General features: G+C 41.3%; 1 protein-coding gene across 1 annotated transcript; it reads left to right on the forward strand.

Moving 5' to 3' along the window:
• The first annotated feature begins 4,410 nt into the window (after positions 1–4,410).
• THBS1 (thrombospondin 1) lies at positions 4,411–19,835 on the forward strand. Its single transcript, XM_084287536.1, has 22 exons — positions 4,411–4,554; positions 4,649–4,734; positions 4,971–5,548; positions 6,088–6,163; positions 6,420–6,616; positions 6,794–6,919; positions 8,361–8,454; positions 9,500–9,673; positions 10,058–10,234; positions 10,557–10,730; positions 10,906–11,033; positions 11,142–11,294; positions 11,785–12,003; positions 12,485–12,592; positions 12,965–13,124; positions 13,495–13,613; positions 14,866–15,100; positions 15,445–15,672; positions 15,808–16,079; positions 16,491–16,588; positions 16,696–16,835; positions 17,506–19,835. Exons 2-22 carry the CDS (start codon positions 4,662–4,664, stop codon positions 17,511–17,513), a joined length of 3,537 nt encoding a protein of 1,178 aa, XP_084143662.1. The 5' UTR covers positions 4,411–4,554; positions 4,649–4,661; the 3' UTR covers positions 17,514–19,835.
• Positions 19,836–25,200: the final 5,365 nt, after the last annotated feature.

Genomic DNA, 25,200 nt, shown 5'->3' on the forward strand with positions numbered 1-25,200 from the left:
AACATGCGAACGTGCAGCTTTCATTCACTTTATGGGATCAAAGGTCCCAGGACATAAATGTACAAACATATGTACGAATGCTTACCTCCACTGAGCAAAACATTTGAAAATGCATGTCCACAAGTATGCCCTGAATTCTAATGAAAACCCTGGAAATTCAACCGTGCGCTTGAATTTCAATACATGCTCTAATGATTCACTGACTAGAAATACCTTGCTGAGGCAGAGACTACGTGCCTATATCTAAGGTTACCTTTGATCCACTGCTGACAAAGGAAGTACATGAAGAAGCCTTTTGATAGGAAATACTGCTTTCTGTCCCCTTTATTCCTTCATAGACAAAGGAAGCCCACTTGAACTGTGAAGCACAGTAAATGTTTTGGGTTTCAGGAATAGGGTAAGGGAGTGGGTTTTGCTTCATACTTCAAATTCTATTTCTTAAAAAGAAATGCCCTTTTCTTCTAAGGAAAAAGGCCGAAACATGACTGACAGGCTTTACTTTTTCTCTGGAATTACAGTAGTACAAAACCGTATGCTACTCCTGTATGAAAATCCTGTCTCTACAGTTAATTTGTTTAAAGCACATTCTTCTCATCAAACTGGACTACATTTGCCAACTCCCAAATCTGACTAACAGTAGACAAATGTGCTATGCACCCATTATAATTCAGAAGAAACTCAGCTGCAAATCTCTCTTCTTATTAAGGGGTTAAGACTCAGTTCAATAAACTAGCTATCCATTAATCAGACATCTCAGTTTCCCACACATGCTTTGATATGGGAACAGCCCTGCACTCGATGCAAGAACTTCAAAGCTAAAAATATCCAGCTTGATTTTTATATGCAGGAAGTTTACAGCTGTGATTTGCATAGGGAATACGCCCGCAAAGAAAGAACACTGATAAGCGGGGTACCCTTGTCAAACACATATGCACCAAGACACTTTGGAAAAAGAAACACTTTTTCACTGCAGTTCTCACGGAGTGCCTCTTTCGCAGACACGAGATAGATTTGCTGAACAATGATGAGCTGAATTCCATGCCGTCAGGGAAGGGTTATGCCCTGCATTCACATATGCACTCCTCCAACAGGTATCTGTTTCCCTGGGACCTAACTGTTACCATCCTTACTGATAGTACAAGGAACAGCAATGGAGAATACGCCACAGAAAGACATAAATGGCGAGATCTTCCTCATCCGACTTCAGCCACTGAAACTAAACTACTTACCTGTTTCTGTAGGAAACACAGAGCACCTCTAGGAGGAGATTAACGTCACCCGAAAATGAGATCTTCTAAAGACTGTTTAACAGAGGTAGGACCTAATCAGCAAACAAAAGTCTACCATTCAGATGGGATGTATGAATTCCACTGAAAGCAAACCAAAATAATTTTGTGCAGCATGAAAACTTTTTAGACCTTTGCTAACTTGTAAAATGATGACAATAAAACTGGCAATAATAAACAACCCAACTCTATGTCTTCAATGCTATTCCATGAAGTTCACATTTTATGTATTTACGTTTATGTTCTTATTCCTTATATCTTTATTAAAAGGCATACTGTATATTTTTAAAGCTTTCCTTCTATGTGACTAAAACATACCAGATAAACTTGTGTAATTTAGTTTAATACCATGCAATTCAAAAGCATCTTTGTCATGTACTTAGTCTGCCCTATTATCCCTAAATTGCAGTTTCAGGATAGGTTATTAAGATTTAATTTTCTATTTATGGAACTATCAATGCACAAAAAAATATATATTTTTTTTCTGTGTGCTAGGCATTAACAGTATATAGAGATTCTAGACAGAAGGTCCTACCTAGCAAAAGGTTCATTTATTATAGCAACCACAGTTCTTTGTGGCTTACCTTAGAATTAAACTATACTTGAAACCACACCGACTGATTATTTTTAACAAATTTGCATGCTAAAATCAGAGCAGATCGGCTATTTGCATTCTTGTACCTTACTATTGTGCATGTAGATGTGAAACACTGTGTGGTATAATGTGGCAGCATGCTCAATTTGCTTATCAGCTGTTCTGCTGGGAAAGAGGCTAATGACCGCATGAAGAGAGCAAAGCAATCTCAGCTAGTATAAAATGTGAGCTGTTGCAGAGCTCAGACAAGCTGAAGATCCAGTTCTAAATTTCCTCAGTTTTCGCTTCCAACATCTGCACTTTAGAAACCATATCCATACAAATACTTGGATCCCGACCCTCTTGCTGAAAATTAATCTGTTTGTTCAAGTTGATAAAGAGCTTATGAAATAACTGACATTTTCCACTGAAAGGCTTTTATGGAGTAAGCAAAATTATTCTGTGTACAATAACTGCAATAGTTCAAATTAATTCTGCATATATCACCAGTGAAATGAATGGCACTGCAATAGAAAATAATCTTTCAAATCCTTAGGGTATCATCAACATATTAGCCAAGGCTAAGTCCACGACTACAATGGAGTGAGACCACATTTACACTTACAGAAGTGAAACCATTATCAATGTTGTCCTAACTACTTACTGTATATCCACTGTTTATTTCCATCTCCATTTTTTTGCAGTCTCAAATGAAGCAATATTAACTAGCTTGGCAGTTGTAACCATATTCTGCAATTAATATTCAACAGAAGTGAAAAAGGACCCTGAACTCCGAGAAAGGGAAAGGATGTGATTCCAGGATTCACCACAAGAGTGATCAATGGATTCACCACACAAAACATCCAGGGGATGCCATCCTGGGATCTGGCTACTGGTTTTAACAGCTCATGTTCTTGAACATATCCAAATGACAGCAGGTAAATTCCACTAGAAGTGTTTCAGCAAGCCACTCATCCCCTGCCCACTAGGAATTCCAACATCAGCAGTAAGAGTGTGAATCGGTGTTAGCTCACAGAGGTCAACAGAGCTAGGCTTGCACACTGTGACAAGACCTTGAACCTAGAGGTGGAGACACGGTAAAATTATGGGTCAGATTATTACCTCTGTCATTGTGGTGAATTTCTGGTGTAATCAGGTAATTCAAGGTTGAATTGATTTTCTAAAGACATTCTTTAAAATGTAAAGATGGGTCCAAAATACAAAATTTTCATCTCGATTTGAGTATTTTTCCAAACTGTGAGGAAGTTTGAGTTGTTCTACATGGGCTCCAACAGGTTTTTAGGTAGCTCTGAGCAGCTCATTTCAGAATGACCACTGACTGAGGTTACATGGATCTCACACCACCCTCCAGGCAGGAATCTTCTGATGAGACTACAGGTTCATCCATACACTGTTGGGTGAAATAAGAAAGAAATTGTGGATGTTAGTTTTCATTTTGAGGGGGATGGTTCCTGGTTGCCTGCCCCAATTTCCTCACTTAATGTAAAAACACTTTTGAGGTTCTCTTACAGCCTTTCAGATCTACCCTCAGCTTGACTTAGAGCCACATGAAGAAAAGCTTGACTGTAACACTGCTAAAGATGTGCACTCACATGGGCAGCAACATGACTTCTGTGAGACAATCCCCCGCAGAAAGTCACTGGTGTGTGCATAGGGCTTGGCGGACTGAACGCTGAGAATTACAGCTGCCTGCCAGTGTAGCCTGTCCAGGTAGGATCACTCAGTGCCTCTTTCTTGCTGGTTTTTGTTTCCCATCAGGGCTCTCTTCACTATCAGCACCCAACTCTCCCTTGCTCCCAGCTCTTTATCTTGTGGCGCTCGAGGCTTTTCTTCTACGAATCATTACACAACGAAAAGCCCTGCTTCTGAGGACATGCTCTGTCCTTTAAGTTCGAGGGGCAGACACTGGTTTCGGCCGTGCCCGACCACACAGTCCTGCAGCTCTGTCACTCCCTGAGCCAGTTTCCGAGGGCACTTCCCGGGACATCCCGCACGGCGCCGCCGCCTGGCGCAGCAGCCGGGCTCAGGCACCGCTCGGGGCTGCCAGGGGCGCCCCGGTTCCCCCCCACGAGGCCGCGAGCAGACCCCATCCCGCGCCCTGCCCGGGGGGCGCCCCGGGGACACGTCCGTCACCACGGGGGGAGCGCAGCGCAGCGCAGCGCAGCGCAGCGGGACGTGCCGCCCCCGGAGCCCAGCCGAGCCCGGCCGGGCCGAGCCGCCGCTCGCGGGGCGCCCCCAAGCGGCGCGGCCGGGAGCCCGCCCTGAGGCGCGGGGCGGCCGCGCGCTGCCCCCGCCGGTCCCAGCCCCAGCCCCAGCCCCGTCCCCGCCGCCCCGCCCCGCCCCGTGCCCGCGCCCGCGCCGCGCGTGCCCCCGCCGCCGTTGCTCCGTCCCTGGCCGCTGCGCGCCCGGCGCACGCCTCCCGCTTCCTGCCCCGGTGGCGCTGATTGGCCCGCCGCGCGCCCAGGAATGCGGGCGGCCCTTTAAAGGCGCGCGCGGCGCACGGCGCCCGCACTGCTCCCGGCAGCGGCACCCGCACGGCGCGCACGGCTCCCGGCACGCGCCTCGCCTCGCCCCGGAGCGCTCGGTGCGAGCCCAGCCGCAGGGAAAGAAAGGAAAAGAGAGGAGAGGAGAGAAGACAAGACAAGAGCAGAGCGCAGCGCTGCACCCCCGCAGGTAAGCGCTGAGGCGGCTCCCGCCGTGCCCGCGGCACCTGCCCCGCGGCCGTCGGGGAGCGCCCGGTGACCGCTCCCTTTGCCGTCCCCCGCAGGCAGAGCTTCGCCATGGGGCCGGCGGCGCTCCTCGTCCTCGTTCTCCTCCTCCTGCGCGGCGGCTCGGAGGCCCGGCGCACGGCAGGTAAGGTGCCGGCGGGGAGGGATCCCCCGGGGGGACCCGCTGGGGCCGCCCCGCTCCCAGCCCCTGCCCCGGCGCTGTCCCCGTGCCGCCGGGCTCTGTCCGTGCGCTAACGGGGGGCGCCGCACCGAGCGGGTCGCGCTCCGCTCCGCTAGCGGGGCGTTGAGCAGCCCCGGCGGGGGCACGGTCGCGCAGTGTCTTACCCGTGCCTCACGGTGCTTGCTCTCGTCTCTCCGCAGAGTCCAGGGGTGATGATAACAGCGTCTTCGATCTCTTTGAGCTCATTGGCTTTATTCGCAAGGGAGCTGGGCGCCGGGCGCCCGGGGTGCACCTGGTGAAGGGACCAGAGTCCTCCAGCCCCGCTTACCGTATCGAAGATGCCAGTCGCATCCCTGCTGTCCCTGACGCCAAGTTCCAAGACTTGTTAGATGCCATCCATGCCGAGAAGGGCTTCATCCTTCTGGCCACTCTCCGGCAAGCCAAGAAAAGCAGAGGCACGCTGTTGGCTGTGGAACAGAAGGATGGCTCTGGTCATGTCTTCAGCCTAGTTTCAAACGGCAAGGCAGGCACCCTGGACCTGAGCCTCTCCGGTGATGGCAAGCAGCAGTTGGTGTCTGTAGAGGATGCCTTGCTGGCTACGGGACACTGGAAGAACATCACCCTGTTTGTGCAGGAAGACCGGGCTCAGCTTTATGTAGGGTGTGAGAAAATGGAAAATGCTGAACTGGACATTCCCATCCAAAACATCTTCACAAGGGACCTGGCCAGCAGTGCCAGACTCCGTATCGCCAAAGGGGGAGTCAATGACAACTTCCAGGTAAGGCGTTGACTTGTGTTTTTGCCTAGTTATCTTCTTTCACTTGCCTTGAAGGTGCATTAGCTAATCAACCAGCTTAACAGCTGGGGAGATATAGGTAATAGGGAAGAACAGTTCTGCTTCTGTATGTCTCATCTGTACCGCCTCTAGATGTACTAAGCTTTAGCAATGGAATTTGAAGGGTGAAGCATTAGATTTGCGGAGCTAGAACTCTCTGTAGCAGTAAGTAGAACCTGAAGCTTCTGAACAGGTAGTTGTAACTTGAGTGCTCAAGTTACAAAAGATTCAGGGATTCATGCTTTATTTCTTCCTGCTTGAAAAGTTGCCAGGTCTTTGTGGTCAGGGCTGAGAATGTTAGGAAGCAGGGCTTGTTATCGTTCAGGAGAATAAGGTCATTTGTTTCACCTTGCCATCTGTCTTGTGAAACTACTCTTACTGAACTTAAGTGACCTTAAATGTCTACAAGCTCTCGCTGTGCAACTTGCACTCCTTTCCTTTGCAGTTGCTGCAAGTAGCTGTAATTCTTCCTCTGTCCACAGGGACTGCTGCAGAATGTGCGGTTTGTCTTTGGAACAACTCTGGAAACTATCCTGAGGAACAAAGGCTGCTCCAGCTGTAAGTCTGCAATCTCCTAAATCCAATGACCTATTAAATATAAAATTCCTCAGTGCATTAGAAAGACAAGTTGAAACAGAACTCAGAAGTATGCTGACATGCAAATCCACATTGCATAAGAAATAAGATTATTTTTTTTTGGAGACACCCTAATGAATCTGGTGGCAGCTGTTTAACAGGTGCTACACTGGAATGATAAATGCACATTATTAAAAAATATGTGATGTACATAAACTTTATTTCCTTTGTCTCTTAGCCACGAGTGCAATCATTACTTTGGACAACCCCATGAATGGTTCCAGCCCAGCTATCCGCACTAATTACATTGGCCATAAAACAAAGGACATCCAAGCTGTCTGTGGCTTTTCCTGTGATGAACTAACCAATATGTTTGTGGAACTGCAAGGGTTACGGTCCATGGTTACAACACTTCAAGACAGAGTTCGCAAAGTGGTGAGTACTGGTTAAAATCACAGTACCTTTTGTTAACTGTCACTTAATGAATTGTAAGTTGTCCTTTGAGCTCAGATAAACAGTAATAGCATTCTAGCTATACCTTCTGTGGAAAGGGGTGTCTTCTGTATTAACTTCTAATTATCTTCCCTGCTTCTTTCCCCTGACCCCCTGAAGACTGAAGAAAATGAGCTGATTGCCAAAGTGGTCCAGATTACTCCTGGAGTATGCATTCATAATGGGATCTTGCACAAAAATAAGGAAGAGTGGACTATTGACAGCTGTACTGAATGTACTTGCCAGGTAAGATTCCTTGCATTCATAAACTCTCTACATACAGAATCATGACCTGAAGTTATGAGAATTCTAAATAACATTTTCTTTGAAAAAGCAAATCCTACACAGAACTGGATGTACTATCATACCAGAACTGTTCAGCTTGTATTTTTATCCTGCTAGATTTCTGGTATAAATGTAGCTTTCATGTAGTGTTACTGCAGTAGTACTTCGAATAATTATATAAAATATCACTGTTAGAGATTTTAATGCACATTTAATACCATAATTTGGGGTGTCTCTGCTCTTTACATAATCCATGCATAAACTTAAAAGCTAGCAGCAATAGACAGAATATACTTAGTGTACTACTAGCTTTCCTCCCTGAAATACTTTGAATCCATATTCTGTCGTCATAGAATCATAGAACAGCTCATGTTGGAAGAGACTTTAACCATCTGGTTCCAACCCCTGCCATAGGCAGGAATGCCACCCACTAGACCAGGTTGCCCAGGGTCTAATCCAACCTGGCCTTGAACACCCCTTGGGATGGGGCATGCACAACTTCTCTGGACAGTGTGTTTCAGTGCCTCACCATCCTCTGAATGAAGAATTTCCTCCTAATATCTTAAAAAAAATTTTGGAGCATCAGTCAAGCAAAGAGCAGGTTAACTTTCCTGATGCTGTTTAGAAACTAAAGGCTGAGTATTTGTAGATGTCTCACAAAGTTCTGCATCTGCTTCTGTCTCTTGGCTTTATATTCAGCGAACGTTACTGTGACTTCTGCCTTTGCCAGTCTCCTTCCTACCAACCCTCTCATTCAATGTTGGCTGCAGTTGCCTTTAATATAGTCATCTGCATGGGGAAACAGAGGGATTAAAATGGCAATCATGAGGGCCTTCTTCTGACCAAGCTGCTACCTTCAAGAAGTAAAACTACAGGCTATGCTTTAGCTCTCATTCAGGCTGGAGGTGGGCAGCTTTTATCCGGCCTGCTTGGCTTAAAGATCAAAGACCTTAAAGTATAAGTTATGGATTTCATGGTGCCTCAGCCAAGTCCACTAAACTCATTTTATCTTCACCATATAATCAGCTTAAAGCCATATTAACAGAGGAGAAAGCTGGCTTCTTGGTTCTTTCCCTTGAAGTCTGACCTTATGCTTGGGATATCATGTGGTAATCCTCTTGGTAGTTTCTGGTAGTTATTCTTGATCAATGTCTGCAAAACCAAATACTTTTCCTCTGGACTGAAATAGTTAAATGCTATGGACGGAGGGTGAGAATGGGATGAAGTTAGATTAAGATATAATTCATGAGTAGTCCCAGGTATCATCTCTAGATACAAGAGTTTCTGTTTTGAGTTTAAGTTGAGCTGCAGAAAAGACTTCATCACTTGATCTTTTCAGCTCGAAGTTCAGACTCCAAAGTTATGTTTATATTTGCTTATTGTGATTCTCAATTCTTTACAGAACTCTGCCACTATATGCCGCAAAGTGTCTTGCCCTCTCATGCCTTGTTCCAATGCCACTGTGCCTGACGGGGAATGCTGCCCCCGATGCTGGCGTAAGTACTTAATACCTTCACATTTGTACAGCAGTCTGTTCTGTCTTGCTAGACCATCACTGCTGTGATGTACACTGCAACTGCATATAACCTTACACTGCTGGAGTAAGGTTAACCTGATGCATCTTTTGATTTGAAACTCAAATAACCATCTTCTACTGAAAGAATATAGAAATAGCCTGTACTGTAGAAAGCTGCTAATTGCTGCTTACCAAAGGAATTGCACGTGTCCTATTAAAATTACTATATCTCCAACAGGTTTTAGATATTCCTGTCCTTTATGTAGAGAAAGGAGGGATCTGGGGATACATTTAACTACTCTTAATCATGATCTAATGGAGCTCTGAAATCCAAAGAATATAGAATATCAAAACCAGGCAGGCAGAACATGCTTTCAAGGTGTATTAGACAGCTCCAGTGCCTTGTATTCACTACTGAATACCTTTTAGTAGTGGAAGCTATTCCACATCTCAGCAAGTTAAAATATTCCAAGTAACGCTGTCTTTCCATATCTGTAAAGTAGCTATGAGCCAAGCATAATCATAATGTTTAAATGCGTTTCTAGACAGCTTCTAAATACAGTTCCTTATTTATTAATAAGGAACTGTATTTATTATTTATTTTATTAATTATTTTATTTTATTTATTATTTATTTTATTAATTATTTATTAATAAGGAACTGTAATGATTGTTTTCCTTAAATGAAGCTTGTATGCTGTATGCAATTGGCCTCTGCTGCTATGGCTAGATTTCTTTTCTCCCTTGCAAACAAAACAGCTAATTGAACTTTTCCTTAGTGAAAAACTTTTTGCAAAACTGACTGAACTAGTATTGGCCTATGTACCTTACATAAGTATTTCAGATGACTTTTCTGAACTCACTAAGTGATGCATGTAAGCACTAAATCATTCATCTTGTACAGGAGAGGAAGATGCATGTAGATTTTGAGGGCAGTTGTGTATTTGTAAGAGAACAATGGGGGGACTATAGGAGACATACTTGGAGTCTTATTCAGGGCTGTAACAGAGCTGTGCCCCTTTACAGCTAGTGACTATGCAGATGATGGATGGTCTCCTTGGTCTGAATGGACTTCATGTTCGGTGACCTGTGGCAATGGGATTCAGCAGAGAGGGCGTTCCTGTGACAGTCTCAATAACCGCTGTGAAGGGTCTTCTGTACAGACTCGGACTTGCCACCTTCAGGAGTGTGATAAGAGATGTAAGTACTTAATCTGCTTAATCTGGTAATAAAATACAGGCTGCTTTTAGTGGCTTAGTACTAACAGCAAAGATCATCCTGTTGCTCTATCACTGGAATGGAGCATTGGCTTCTAGCTTTAAGGACTAATATTAATCAAGTAAAGTGGAGCAGATAGCTGATACAGTAAATAAACATGTTTGGGCATGGCTTCCCAGATGAAAAATTAATGCCAGTTTTGGTGTGCAATTCCCCTAGCAATAAAATAGCTTTATCTGTGATAGTATTAAGGTTCTCCAATAAAGAGTTATTGGCACAATTCTGGTACTAGCTGTGTTTTAAGTGCTGTGCAGTTAATCTCTTAAAACTCTTCTTTGAAAAGTCTAATAGACATCTTGTTTGTAGTTAAACAGGATGGTGGCTGGAGCCACTGGTCACCATGGTCGTCATGTTCTGTCACTTGTGGCACGGGCATGATCACTAGAATTCGTCTCTGCAACTCTCCAGTACCACAGCTGAATGGCAAACCTTGTGAGGGTGAGGCAAGAGAAACCAAGTCCTGCCAGAAAGATCCTTGCCCAAGTAAGTGTACAGTTGCTAATTACTATTTGTTAGCTTAAACAGTGAACTTCTGAAGTAGAAAATTGCTATATAATGTATTTTTAGCAGTCTTTTCTCTTTAAAATTAGATGTGGGCTAAGGAAAACCTTACAGGTTAGATTTGGACAAAGCTAAATTGTTCTCTTTGGTAGTTGTGGTCTGACTATTCCATGGAGCCTATTAATTAGGGCTGCTTCTGTGAGCTATGTCTCAAGTGCTCTCACTACGGAAGTCTAGTCCCTAGTTTGTACCTGGTAGCTTCCACTTAATTTAAAGCTATGTTTCAACTTCTATTTCCCTTCAGTTAATGGCAACTGGGGACCATGGTCTCCATGGGATGCTTGCACAGTGACATGTGGAGGAGGACTTCAAAAACGCAGCCGTCTCTGCAATAATCCTGAGCCTCAGTATGGTGGGAAGACCTGCGTAGGTGAGGCTAAAGGAACTCAGGTCTGCAACAAACAGGACTGTCCAATTGGTGAGTATCCCTTTCCCTTAAATATCTAAAGGCTGTAGTCAATCTTGACAGTAATGTTTAAAAAGTATGCCAAAGCTTGTAAAACTCAAGTGCTAGAATTTTAAACTGGCATATTGGCAAGACAGTGTTATAGTAGCATAAGTGTCTATAATCTTAACTTTCACTTGTTTCTCAGATGGGTGTCTGTCTAATCCCTGCTTTGCTGGAACTACGTGTACCAGCTCACCTGATGGTTCCTGGAAGTGTGGTGCCTGTCCTGCTGGCTACCATGGTGATGGTATCCACTGTGAAGATATTGATGAGGTAGGAAGATAAGAGGTTTTTTTAAACTTAAAAGGGAACGGAAGAAAATAAGAACTACCAATGCATTAAAAACACTAACTGTTTTCCTGTCTTGCTCTTGCATTAAAGTGCAAAGAGGTTCCTGATGCCTGCTTCCACTTCAATGGAGTGCATAGGTGTGAGAATACTGAACCTGGGTACAACTGTCTACCTTGTCCACCACGTTTCACTGGGACACAGCCATTTGGTCGTAGTGTTGAGGATGCAATGGCTAACAAACAGGTATTTTCAACTCTTCTGGCTTACAAAAGCTCAGGGTTTCTACATAGCAGAAAGCAGCTATGTATTTCAAGGAAGAAGGACTTTGTCCATGTTCTGTGATTCAGAACAAGAGAAGCCTTAAGCAATTGTAGTTGGAGTTCAAAATGTTATTAGCTTTTTTTAAATGTCCTCTCCAGCTACGGAGGGTTCTAATGTTTCATATAATTTCGGGAGAGCAATTGCATAAGTATGCACTTATGATCCAACAGCATGTATCTTAAAGATCTTTTAGTGTTTGGGTCCATCTGAAAAGATTTTAATAAGAAAAATAACTAGTGCTAAGACAGTTATTGGAGTTGGAGTAGATTAAAAAGTAATACAAGCTTTTATTTTCTGATTGAGATGCCAATGATCAAAACAGGCATGTCTCCTTTTATGTATTGTCAGAATCTGGGGGAAAAGGAGGTATAAAAAGATTTTCGGTGGATTTAATTTCTGTGTGGTCCTCTAGGTCTGCAAACCAAGGAACCCATGCACAGATGGAACACATGATTGCAACAAGAATGCCAAATGTAACTACCTTGGCCACTTCAGTGACCCAATGTATCGCTGTGAATGTAAACCAGGCTATGCTGGCAATGGCATAATCTGTGGAGAAGACACTGACTTGGATGGATGGCCAAATGAGAATCTTGTCTGCGTTGCTAATGCCACTTACCACTGCAAAAAAGTAAGTTTATCTACGCAGCTATTAAACTACCCTCTTGTTAAAAAAAAAATATATATATATATACATATATATCCCTCTGTCACTGGTATTGTTAGGAGGCCCTTAGTGTTACCTTAAACATTCCTGCAGCATGGAGGGGGGGAAAGAAGCCTCGTGATCTAAATGTTTGTTAGAAGTGTCCTGGAAGGAATCTAGTTTAGACTATACCTATATCAGCTTTGTTTTGACAAATATTTATCTTCAGGAGAAGTACAGGATAATAAGAATCTCAAAAGCAGCCAAGTGTTTCATTAAAAAATTATTTGAGCTATGGCTTTCAAAGACTCACACTTGCTATATGACTACTTAAAATCAAGAGAATTACAGTATGATTAACCTGATTGAGGTATTATGATTTTGCCTAATGACTATATCTTAACAGCTAAAATCCCTATTGTAATTGTGCCAAAAGTAAATACATCTGCATTTTTATCCTTTCTAGGATAACTGCCCTAATCTCCCCAACTCTGGGCAGGAAGACTATGATAAAGATGGGATTGGTGATGCTTGTGACAATGATGATGATGACGATGGTATTCCTGATGACCGGGTAAGCCAATGCAAAAGAATAGCCTTTGAGAATGTAGCTCTCCTCTTCCCCTTCTTAAGGCTGGGGTTTACCTTCTCTCCTTAGTGTTAGGGGAGAGGACCATAGGAAACTGCCACTGACAGCAATCCCAGAAGCCTTTGTATATGCATAACTACACAGACAAACCTTCTGCAGCTAGGCTGAGCTTTGGGAAGTGAACCTCTATTATTCAGCCACTCCCATGCTTATGCAAGCACTGGGGAGTTCTGAGTTAGAAGCGTTCTAGTTCTGTTCTCCTGCCTTTTGTTTCTCCATTCATATAGCAGTGTAAGCAGAATCTGATTAAAGCTTTAACTTGACACTTTTTTAAAACTTGACTTCTCTCTCTTGCAGGACAACTGTCCATTCATCTACAACCCACAGCAGTATGACTATGACAGGGATGATGTTGGTGACCGTTGTGATAACTGCCCCTACAATCACAACCCTGATCAGATTGACACTGATAACAATGGAGAGGGAGATGCATGTGCAGTGGATATTGATGGAGATGGTAGGTGTCCTCTAAACACCTTCTTCTAATCAGACTGATCAAATGTACCTGATATACTACTGATTTCTTACTAGGAACTCATGTGAACACAAGTTATCATCTCCAGTGGTTTCAGGGTATTAAGACTACTAAAGTAATGCTTACAGCTAATGGAAATTCACTTTGAAATGTATGCATTTTGGCACAGTTAAGTTTTAGCTCTGTTCCTAGAAGGAAGAACAGAAACATGTGGCAGAACTAGTGATGAAGTCAGGTTTCAAAGTGTTCAAATGCTTTCAAAAAGTTATCAGGAAGCATGTAGCTTTGTATAGTCCTTAGTAGCATTTAAACATTTTTAACATGCATTCACAAACTCATCTTAATTTTGCAGGGGTCCTCAATGAAAGGGACAATTGCCAATATGTCTACAATGTAGACCAGAGGGATACAGACTTGGATGGTGTTGGAGATCAGTGTGATAACTGTCCACTGGAACATAATCCTGACCAGGTAGAGGATTTGCATTATATAAGTAGAACATTGGTACAGTATCCTGTGTATTGTAGGATATTTGAACAGCAATGTACAGCTTAAATTTAATTTCTGACACTTACTAATTTGCCAAATGGTGCCTTTTATCAAATACCATTTCTTCACAGTTCAAACAGTATATTTGCCAAAAAGTAATTCTAAAGAGGATCAGTTCTAGAGAGGATCCATGGGACTGTTTGTTACATCTACTGCTTTTGTAAACACCTCTTAGGTTTGTCAACTGTAATGACTTTTCACTGTAAGGATTTAAAATACCTGGGAGCATTTCATGAAATACAGAAGGGTAGCAACCATCCTTTTCATTAGCTTACTGTATATGTAGTCTATGACACATGCAAGTGGCTAATCCTACAGAAATTCTCATAGCTAGTCAAGACCTTCTAAACCTAATAATGGATTGCAAAGCTTGCTTGCTCTGAAGTCTGGTTCCAGTCTTCCTAGGATAGAAGCAATAGCCAAAAGCCTTAAACATGTTTTTAGGGCTTGCAGGACGTATTATATATTAAATGTTAGAAGCAGTTAATATTATGACCTGATCATACCAGAGTTAAATGCCGCTTTGCATTTTGCTTAAACATAATTTCTTTAATTTTTAAGTCCAAAACAGTTAAGTTCAAAGGCTTACCTCTTCCACCAATAAGGTGAAAGCAGCATAGCTTACTTTTCTCTAGGGAAAGTATATGACACTAAGTTCCCCTTTATAAAACTTAAGGGGAATCCAGCCTCTCACAACTTACTGGCTCAAAAACAGTTGAAGACAAATGGATAAGGCTTGTGCTGTCCTGTCCAAGGCTTTATGATTGGTAAAGTACAAGGCTTTAGGATTAATAGCTTCAGGGAAATAACTGGAATGATTGAAAGATTAAAGGTGTTGCAAATCAGTGAAATCTAGTTCAGTATTGTCTGTAGACTAACAGCAGTATTACTTAAAGGATTTAAACTGAGACTACAAATTTCTTAAAACTTACTTGTCACTCACTTAACTACATGCACACCTTAAAGATCTTCATCCACTTTTTACCCTATTCTCTACAATTCATTCTCCACAATTCACAGGCAATGTCTCTTGATGCAAAGTCTGAATATGTCTCTTAATACCTTACTGCAACCATCTTATCTCTTAAAGCAGAAATCCTATTTAACTCAAGCTATTAAGGCTCTCATTTCAGTTTGGCTTATACGATGTTCCTTATTGTTTTCCCATTCTTAGGAAGACACTGATTCTGACCGCATAGGTGATGAGTGTGACAACAACCAGGACATAGATGAAGATGGCCATCAAAATAATCTTGATAACTGTCCCTATGTGCCCAATGCCAATCAAGCTGATCATGACAAGGATGGAAAAGGTGATGCCTGTGACCATGATGATGACAATGATGGTATTCCTGATGACAAAGATAACTGCAGACTGGTTGCCAACCCAGATCAAGCTGATTCTGATGGTAAGACGGCTCCTACCATAGTAACACTTTAAGACTATCTCCCAATAGTTCATATCTTTTTCATGCTGTTTAGGGTGGGACAGATTATCCAAGTAAGATTGTCTGTACTGATATTATAGTGCTCCTTAGGAATAAAGAATAAATGACTTATTGGCTAGTGTATGAAGTATCAGGCTGGAGTGAAAGTAACTTATGGCTTCTGCAGCCTGCCAGCAGTACCTGGGCAGTCTGAGTTTTGCAGTGAAGCTTTCAACTCCAAGTTGCAAGACTTGAAAAACTGCTAGCAAACAACAATTGTCTAATTGCTCAGAATCAGTCATGGTGAAATTACTTGCATCCTGCAGGTGATGGACGTGGAGATGCTTGCAAAGATGACTTTGACCAAGACAGTGTGCCAGACATTGATGACATCTGCCCTGAAAATGTGGACATCAGTGAGACTGACTTCCGAAGGTTTCAGATGATTCCCCTGGATCCCAAAGGGACATCCCAAAATGATCCAAACTGGGTTGTGCGTCACCAGGGTAAAGAGCTGGTTCAAACAGTCAACTGTGACCCTGGCCTTGCAGTCGGTAAGGGAAACTCTTATAGGCATTACACTGGGTGGCGTGGGGGGGGAGAGTGGTGAAGACAAAACTGAGAGGTTAATAAGCTTCAGAGTTGCAAAAAATCAGAACCTCAGACTTTTTCTCTTAATGCCCATGTAGGTTTTGATGAATTCAATGCTGTGGACTTCAGTGGCACCTTCTTCATCAATACAGAAAGGGATGATGACTATGCTGGCTTTGTATTTGGCTACCAATCTAGCAGTCGTTTCTACGTTGTCATGTGGAAGCAGATCACACAGTCTTACTGGGACTCCACACCAACCAAAGCTCAGGGCTACTCAGGTCTCTCCATCAAAGTAGTGAATTCTACCACAGGTCCAGGAGAACACCTTCGTAATGCTCTGTGGCATACAGGAAACACTCCTGGCCAGGTAAGAGAGGCACTGATAATTTAATCCTTGTATTGTAAGGCATACTGTTCTTCCAAGAAGCTGAACACTTTCAGGGGGTCTGCAAATGCTGCTCAGAATGGGGTAGATTTTTTTGGCAATATAATAATGTTAATTATGTAATCTTCTGCATGATTATGGATGAAGTTAACAGGATTACATGCTGCAGATAAGCTTTCCAGCAGCGGTGAATCAATTGACTCTGGACTGCTAGCATAGGCTTACTTTGAAATATCTAAATAGATATTTAAATGCAGGTGATCTCAAAAGACCCCCATTACAGAACCTACTGACTACTTTAAGCCTTTGCTACTCATAGAGACTATAGTCAAGGCACCTTCATATCAGAACTTCTATCTCAGACCTCTGGCTAACTGAAATCCTATTTTGTAGGTAAGAACTCTGTGGCATGACCCTCGTCACATAGGCTGGAAAGACTTCACTGCATACAGATGGCGCCTTAGCCATAGACCAAAGACTGGCTATATCAGGTAAGCATCACCCTTTAATCTTAAGTAACTGTCACAAGAAAACTGGATGTCTGCAGAAGTAAACCTAACAGAATCTTGTCAATGACTAAACTATTGTCTCTTTGTAGAGTTGTAATGTATGAAGGGAAGAAAATCATGGCAGACTCAGGACCGATTTATGACAAAACTTATGCTGGTGGTCGGCTAGGATTATTTGTCTTCTCTCAAGAAATGGTGTTCTTCTCAGATCTTAAATATGAATGCAGAGGTAAGGAAGACATTGTATTGAAGAGATCCTATACAAATGAACTGATTATCAAGAAAGCTGCTCTCAAGAGAATAAATCAAAAAATAAGAGCTAAGGGGGAAGTTCATCCATGATCTTGCATGGCTTGGTTTCAAGTGAGTTTTGCAGATAGAAATGGGAAGAGTTTTTGATAAAATCTTCACAGTTAAAACTTGAATGCAGAAAATGTATAAAATCTTCAGAATATTTCTATCCTGATCATTCAAAGTAACTGGAATCCCAGTTTCATACCTGGAACAGGCATCTCTTAAAGATATTGACTAAAATGAATCAACAGCTGATAAAGTGAAAGGTGAAAATGCAAAATACTGACTTTGTCAAGAGTGTATGACATGGGAAAATACTCATTTGCTTAAAAACAAGTGAAGTACAATATGAACAGCCTTCTGCTCTTGCAGTTCAGTGGTAATATGTGCATGTGACTAGTTCCAGGTGCCCTAGTTGCCCTTACACTGTGACTTCAGGAATTATGTAATGGTTACATGGACTAAAGTCAAACTTCAAGAAAGTACCTAAGTGCTTTCAATATTCTTTACCAGTATGTTCTTTACAAATATCTCTAGGATTTGTCTTAGACTTAATCATGTATAACACAGAAATACTTCATGTCTTAATCTTCTCTTTTTCACAGATCCATAATCCTAAGGTTATTGGATTCAGAGACTATTTTAAAATGCTGGTATTGCACCTTCTGAAACGTTTAGCCTTACAAATCCTGGGACCATTATATTACTCCTTCCTCTCTTCTTTCTGCGTAAATGTGGACTCGAAACACATTACCTGCCTCAAGAGAATGCTTTTGAGAGAATGAAAGTGAGAACATACTTGGTATCTGACCTCTGCTGAAATGGAAGGAAACAAATGTGTCTTGCAAATGAGAATTGTCTTCACTGAACAAGCACACTTCTTTCAGTAGGAAAGACATTTGTTTGCTGTTTATCACAGTGCAGTGTCACTGCCTCTCTAACTGGAGGTCCCATGGAGTAGCATTTTTAAAAAAAAAAAAACATCTTTGGATGTGCTGTGGACTACTTAAACTGAAGACCTTTCATTGTGTGGGGGAAAGGGGCTTTAGGTGGGAGGGTAAACTCTCCAAATCTTTATGGGGGGTGGAGTTTTTAATGGGGTCTCTGCTACCTTGGTTTACATCCATGTAACTTGCAGAAATGATTATCCTTGTATATGTTGCATCTTTCAGATGAAAACACAGCCCTCAATCTTGCTTGGGTGGGTTAGATCAGCTGTTCTACACAGGACAAAACATATCTTAAAACTGATTTCCGTGATGGGAAGGAGGATGCAAATTGGCACACTGGATCACATGAGCTTCTGGAAAACTGGGATTTACAATAAGATTCTGTTTTTTCCTGGTTAGATGCAGATCTTTCTTACCTTTTAAATGTTTTCTTTCAGATATGGTGCCAGAAAGCACCATCATCTCAACTAGCACTGTGCTGTTCATAAGGAAACATGCATGTGCTTCACATTTTATGGTTAAAAAGGCACAAAAAAAAAAAGCAATGAAAACATTCCTTTTCTACATGCCATAGATGCTTTAAACCCTTCACTTCTTTGGAGGGGAGGGGGCCTGTAGATAAAATACTGAAATTGTAAAATATTTATTTTTACCTATCTTTGATATTATGACTGAGGGATTATTGATTAAAACAATGAGAAATGCGTCAAGACTATCCACCTAATCATTGTTACAAGTCTTCACAACTGTAAGATTGTAAATACAGATTATTTATTAACTCCTCTATATTGAAACTAGAGGGTTTTAGTTGAGCAAAATCTTGTTTGGAGCAGATAGTGGTGATGTATTTGTTACAAAGAGCAGTTTTCCCATAATGGCTTTGAGGCACAGGGAAAAGTGGCAGGGTGGGGAATGGAATGTTTGTTTTTCTCAGTCTGAGCTCAGTGCTGGCTTTTCCTTTCTTTGTGCAAGGCAGTTGGTAGCCTGGCAGTCAACTGTGCTGTCAACTGTGCTGCTGTGTTAAAACTCAAGCCCTTTCGGATGGGAGCAGTTCCTGTCTCATCCATAGCTGAAGGAATGCTGTTTATCATCTTAACAGTTACTGAGTGCTGTGAAACATCTGCAGTGCTCTACTACTGGTCAGCAGGCCTGATATAGAAGCAAAATACCTGCCCTGAGGAGATTGCAGAAAGAGGCACAATGACTACAGTCAATAACCATTTAGTCTCGCTATTTGTGCTGCTGCACACTAATTATTGTAACTATCAATGTGCAGCTCCTAAAAAAGAGTTCTTCACAGCCTGGATAGAATTTCAGGAACTTCTTGCAGAGGAGGGAGAGGGCTTGATGTATGTTAATAGACTTTTTCCCCATAGAAGGGGCAGCATTCTTATGCCTATAACATTTCCTTGTCTTTTCAAAAAAGGAAAAGAAATGAATACAGTGAAAGTTTTACATACAAATATTACCTCATTATTGTGTGACTGAGAAAAACCTTTGGATTAAGCAGAGTTCAAATGTCTAACAAACTTTAAAGCTACTGTAGTACTAAAGAGTTAATGCTGTACATAGTCAAACATTTCTTTGCAGAAAAGTGTATTCCCAGTAAGGAAATGGCATTGGAAAAACATGTCAAATACAATTTCTAATGTTATATTTTTCTGTCATCTTGTATACCATTGCTTGTATTTTTATAAATTATTTTTCTCATTGCCATTGTAACAGTTAATCACAATTGTGTAGATATGCTATTTAAATAATTTATCATGAAATGCTACCTGTAGAGTTAGTATTTCTATTTTTATAAAATGTTTGCACACTGAAGATTTTTTTTGCTTCCCTCCCAATGTTTTTGCTAGCGTAATTTTCTAAGAACATGCTTTTTTTTGTAAATGTTTTTAACCGTTTTCAAGTTGTGTAAGTTGTACAATAAAGCTTCTTATGTACAAAGAACAATAAACCAACATGGACATTTATATTTACAACTGTGTTATCTAATGTTACTTTTGTTTTGTAATAGTTGTGGGCCACTGCTATGTGCTACCTCGCTTTCTTTTTCATGTCAAATTAGCTTTCAAAGCAAGATATCTCTACACTCTCTACATTATGACTAAACAGGACATAGATGAGCTTTCACCCCAGCTATAATAGCTTTAACTGAGCTCTTTTGCAGTTAACTATCATGGAACAGTTGCTAAAGGTAGTGTTGTGGGCTCCTCTAAGTAGACAGCCACCGTCCCCTTGTTAAAGCCACAACAGAAAACAAATGTCTGAGGGATCCTAATCATCCCCAGCCAAGCCTACTTCATCTTTCTTTCTCTCACAGGGAAAGAGGTAGCAGAATAAATAGCTACAGAGGCAGATGGATATCTGTTCATATCTCTTCTGGAGTTAGACTGCTAGTGTAATCAAAAAACCAATGATGTGGCACTGTACCAACTGCTGGAACAAAGCGCTTAAACAAGGGGTAAGACCAGCTATTCAGTCTTTACTTGCAGCAGCAGTTTGTCTCATGAGCCCTTTAGCAAAGCCAGCTACCATATTCCAAGTGCTGGATATCCACATGCGTGAGTCTTGCAGATACACAAAATTAATATTTACATATTTTCCTGAGGCACATTCTGCATAGACTACACTTGATCTGTTTAAACATTTTTTTTCCTTTCAGCCTTGCCCTCATATAGCTGCCCAGGGACTAGAATGAGACTTAATTTTTACTTACTGGTGTTTTTCCTTTCCTATAGCATGCTACAACTGGAGCTGGCTCTTCACACACTAAAGTTCTTCATAGCTTCACAGTAGCACAGGAAGGCTGTTGAAAGCACTCCAACTCCTCAGACGTGCAAAGTGAGAAGGCAAATGCAATTATGGAGGCCTGATAATGCTCCAGTAGCAGCACAAGCTCCTGGATGCCTGGCCCATGAGCATCATTGCATCAACTCAGCTTCACATATCCTAGAGCATGTAAGAAACTAGCACTTCTCAGATAGCACTATTTTAGTGTAGAACCATGTCGTGGTTTAACCTGGCCAGCAGCTAAACACCACACAGCTGTTCGCTCGCCCTCCCCCCTCCCTCTCTGGGACAGGGGAGAGAAATGGAAAGTGAAGCCCGTGAGTTGAGATAAAGACAGTTTAATAAGACAGGAAAATAATAATAACAATAATAATAACAACAATAATAATAATAGTACAATGATGATAATAGTACTACTACTAATAATATGTACAAACAAGTGATGCACAATGCAATTGCTCACCACCCGCTGACTGATGCCCAGCCTAACCCCAAGCAGTCCGGCCCCCTCCCCCGGCTAGCCACCCCTATATATTGTTTAGCATGACGTCAGATGGTATGGAATACCCCTTTGGCTAGTTTGGGTCACCTGTCCTGGGTCTGTCCCCTCCCAGCTCTTGCTGCACCCCCAGCCTGCCCGTTGGCAGGACAGAGCAAGAAGCTGAGATGTCCTTGGCTTGGTATAAGCACTGCTCTGCAACAATTAAAACATCGGGGTGTTATCAGCACTCTTCTCATCCTAAGCCAAAACACAGCATTCCACCAGCTACTAGGAAGAAAATTAACTCTGTTCTAACTGAAACCAGGACAAACCACCACCCTCCTTTCCTTTGGCTTGTTCACAAGACATGACAAGCAGAAAAACCTGAGTGACTTCATGCTCTCAGCAGTGTCAGCTGGCCAAATGTGTCTGCACACACACTATAATGTTTTGGCTGTTGCAGTTACTCAAGCAGAAGCTCATCTGCCCTGCTCCACTGAACACAGAAATGGCCTGTGTTTAAAAAGTTGGGGAGAACTGGCCCAATATTAACCCAAAGGAAAGAGAGCATCATTACTACAAACAGCAATTCAGCCCATGCTGCCAAGTGTCTATTTCACGGGATGTAACAGGGCTGACAGGGCAGTGACTCTATCACTGGACCAAAATACCACATTTACTGCAGTCGTGAGAATGAAGAGTCCTGGTCTACAAGTTTTTCCCTGTTTTTGTCACTGATTTATTGAGAACAGTTTTGTACATCTTTTTCTATCCCACTGATAACAAGGAGAAAAATAACCAACAAACTCCTGACCTGATGCTTCCAAAATACGACTGGCTGATGAACTTCTGCTCACAACAGTGACAGAATTGTCTGCTTTGCTCCTCTGAAGTGACAACAGGTAGCTTCTTGTACAACTGCAGTGTCAGCGTAACCCAGGCCTGCTGTGATCAAATGGTCTGCCTCCCAGGTACACCAAGTGAAAGAACTATTAAAAAAAAAAAAAAAAAAAAAAAAAGCAAGTTCCCACCTGGAGAAATCTCTTCACTGTACTTGCAGGAAATAAAAGACAGTCTGGATTTAGAAAGCCAACCAGTTCTGTGAACAGACATAAGGATATAAGTCAATATAATCATTAATTTAAAAAAGAGAAGACATAATGCATTGGAAACGAAACAAAACAAAACAAACAAATACAGCTGTGATACACCGAAGAGCAGCATCTGCCCAAAAGAGGAGAGAAATGCTACCCATGTACTGGCAGCAACGTATGCAGTTCCCAACTGATGCTGTTGTGGGGGAAGAAACTCTTGGCAGGCAATCCCAATGACCTTGTCTGAGCCCAAGCCAAAATTTCACACTGATTTATTACATGCATTTATGTAGTATAAATCTGTATCTGAACTGGGAACAATATATGCCTAAAAATAAAAAAGTCATACCATACATCTTGCATTAATCCATAGGTTAAGTCTACCCGCTTGTTGCTTGGAGAGTGTGAATACAACAGGAAACAGATCTACAGACAAGATAAGGTGGGGCTGTACTTGCCCAAAGAAACAACTGACAAAGAACATTTTGATTTTGCAATGAAGGCTGTAATATAGGAATTGGTTGATTTTAAACATAAGTTCATTTTGGAAAGGATTGATGAGATTATAGAAGAGAGCATCTTAACATATCCACAAGGTGATATCTAGCACTTTTTCCTCACCTCTTCCAAGAAAAGAACAGATGCACAAAGTTTTATGAATATTTAAGCAAAGTTATGAAGAGATGAAGAGAACTGATTAGAGAAAAGTGTTCAGCAAACAAAGGTCTTAAATATATAAAACCTTCCAGAATCCAGAAAATTAGATAAGTATCACAAAGAAACTTGGATTTTTACATTTATACAAAGCCCAGCCATCATTTGTCTTTAATTTTTCAACTGCCTCCAAATTCAAGAACTGCCTGCCTAGGCAACACATACAAGAGCTAAACTGAGAGCTGCTTAGATACTGTGTCACTCTGCCTGGATGACTCCACTCACAGAAGGCATATGGAGAGCCCATTTTAGTGTTATTGTAAAATTAGGGTAGAATGCCTCTGGCAGTGCCCTTCCCACCAAAACTATGCATACCAAATACACAAAGCAAACAATGGGAAAATAATGGCATAGAATGGTATTTCCACAAGAAGACAGCAAATTGGTAATTCCAGGAGAAAAAAGTTCTAAATCCAGAATACATGTCTTTAAGTCAAAATTACTCATGTACTTTAGCACTCTAGAAATTAATAGATGCTTGCAAGCATTCCAGTTTGTTGGTCGTGGATTTTCCTAAGCATAATAGATAAGGTACTGCAGATTCAATTGCAAGCAGTGAACTATTTCACATAGACTTAAATGACAGGGAGCCTTTTATTCTAAATACTGCGCCTGGATTCCAGCCAATCCCTCAATGAAACATATAATTGGATAACTGTAGGTTATAGCTTTAGTAGTATTCAAGCAACCCTATTCTATTTATAAAGGAAACAGTTTTCCTGACCTTTAAATCTAGCTACAAATAAAAGAGCAATTATTTCTCAATAATTAAATGTCTTGAAATTTTGAAAAAGAAATAAATTCACGGTTCTTATTTTTCCTAGATTTCAAAAACTTTTCTAACTTAACAACTTCCTATGCATCTGTGAAACTACCTTGCCTTCTGTCTGTGTCTACCCTTCAAAAAGTAAGATTCTCTGAGGTGGGGCTCTTTTTTTGTAAGTGGGATGGAATAGCACTCATGGCATTGTAAATGTAACAGATTTTGCAACCAAAAAAAAAAAAAAAATCAAAAGAGGGAGACCTTATCTAAAGTTGTGGTTAGAAAGCCTGTCTAAGGAGGGAAACAAAAAGAAGTCCATTCTCACATTATTTTCTTGATTTTTTTTTTTTTTTTTGGAGAAAAGAGTTGGATTTTTATATATAACATAGAAATTATAGTTCTTATAATTCTTGAAATTTCAGAGATTGAGCTGAAAATAACAGCCTTTCACCTATCCTTTCCTGATTAGGAGGTAAAAAAGCACACCCTTTTTAGCACTTCTATTCTACTCCTTGCTAGGTGATGAGATGTTTAAGCAATACCTGTAAGAGCATCTCTTTCCTCCCATCTATGCTGCAGGTAGTTTTTGCACAGCCTGTTTTTACTCTGTACTCAGAATGGTTGGTCACCAACTCTACAGGTGTTCTGCCTGGGAAGTGAGATGGAGAACACCCTCTAGAGATCCAGAAGATAGGTAGCCATTGTCTGCCTTGGAAAAAAACATTTGATCTAGAATTCCTGTGGGGCTTTTTCAGCTTCTTTTTTTTTTTTTTTTTTTGCTGTTGTTTAAATGATGGAGCTGAAAGTCTTTTCACCCCTTGATAAAATTGCTTTAAATCAAACTGGAATTCTGGACATACAAGAATGTTCACCGTAACTTCACTCCTTTTATCATTGTTGTCTGTGGTCAACAGTTTCTTTTTTTCATATCAGGAAATTTAGTCCGTCACTTCTCTGAAAATGGAAGAGACCCTCAACTGCTATAAATCTGCATAAACAATTGCAAATCTGCGCTGATCTTTTTCTATCATTACAGTATACCAAAATCAACACCATTACTCTTTAAATCATCCTACCCAAATATATGTATTTCTAATACATATTATATATGTATGAGTCATGAAAATGAACCACCCTTATGTTCCTCTTTGGAGTTTGTTATTTACAAGTGCAAACCATGCAGAATTGAAACATACACACTAGAGTAAACCAGTATCAACATCTGAGCGCTGGCTACCACAATCACTAGTGCTATCTGTTTATTCCTGAGGAGTGTCAGTAACACCAGCAAAATAGTTTGGTTTCATGTTGCTCAGCAAATCAATATAAGCATGCCAAAATAATCTCTTCATGGGTATTTTGCTTACACAAATATTACATTTTTGAAAGAAATTTATTTACCTTGTGATGTAAAATTGTAATGGTAAATAAGGAGCACAAACCAATACAAACCTATGCCTACACAAAACTGCTTATTTGACAAAAACATTACAAAACAAAAC

Source organism: Netta rufina (assembly GCF_964035555.1).
Source record: "Netta rufina genome assembly, chromosome: 5".
Lineage (NCBI taxonomy): Eukaryota > Metazoa > Chordata > Aves > Anseriformes > Anatidae > Netta > Netta rufina.

What these genes read in the sequence shown, in the direction of transcription:
- THBS1 (XM_084287536.1), top strand. Translation starts at nt 4,662, where the DNA reads ATGGGGCCGGCGGCGCTCCTCGTCCTCGTTCTCCTCCTCCTGCGCGGC. An exon ending in AAGACAGAGTTCGCAAAGTG is followed by an intron (nt 6,617 to 6,793) that starts GTGAGTACTGGT and finishes GACCCCCTGAAG; the next exon opens with ACTGAAGAAAATGAGCTGAT. An exon ending in CCAGAAAGATCCTTGCCCAA is followed by an intron (nt 10,235 to 10,556) that starts GTAAGTGTACAG and finishes ATTTCCCTTCAG; the next exon opens with TTAATGGCAACTGGGGACCA.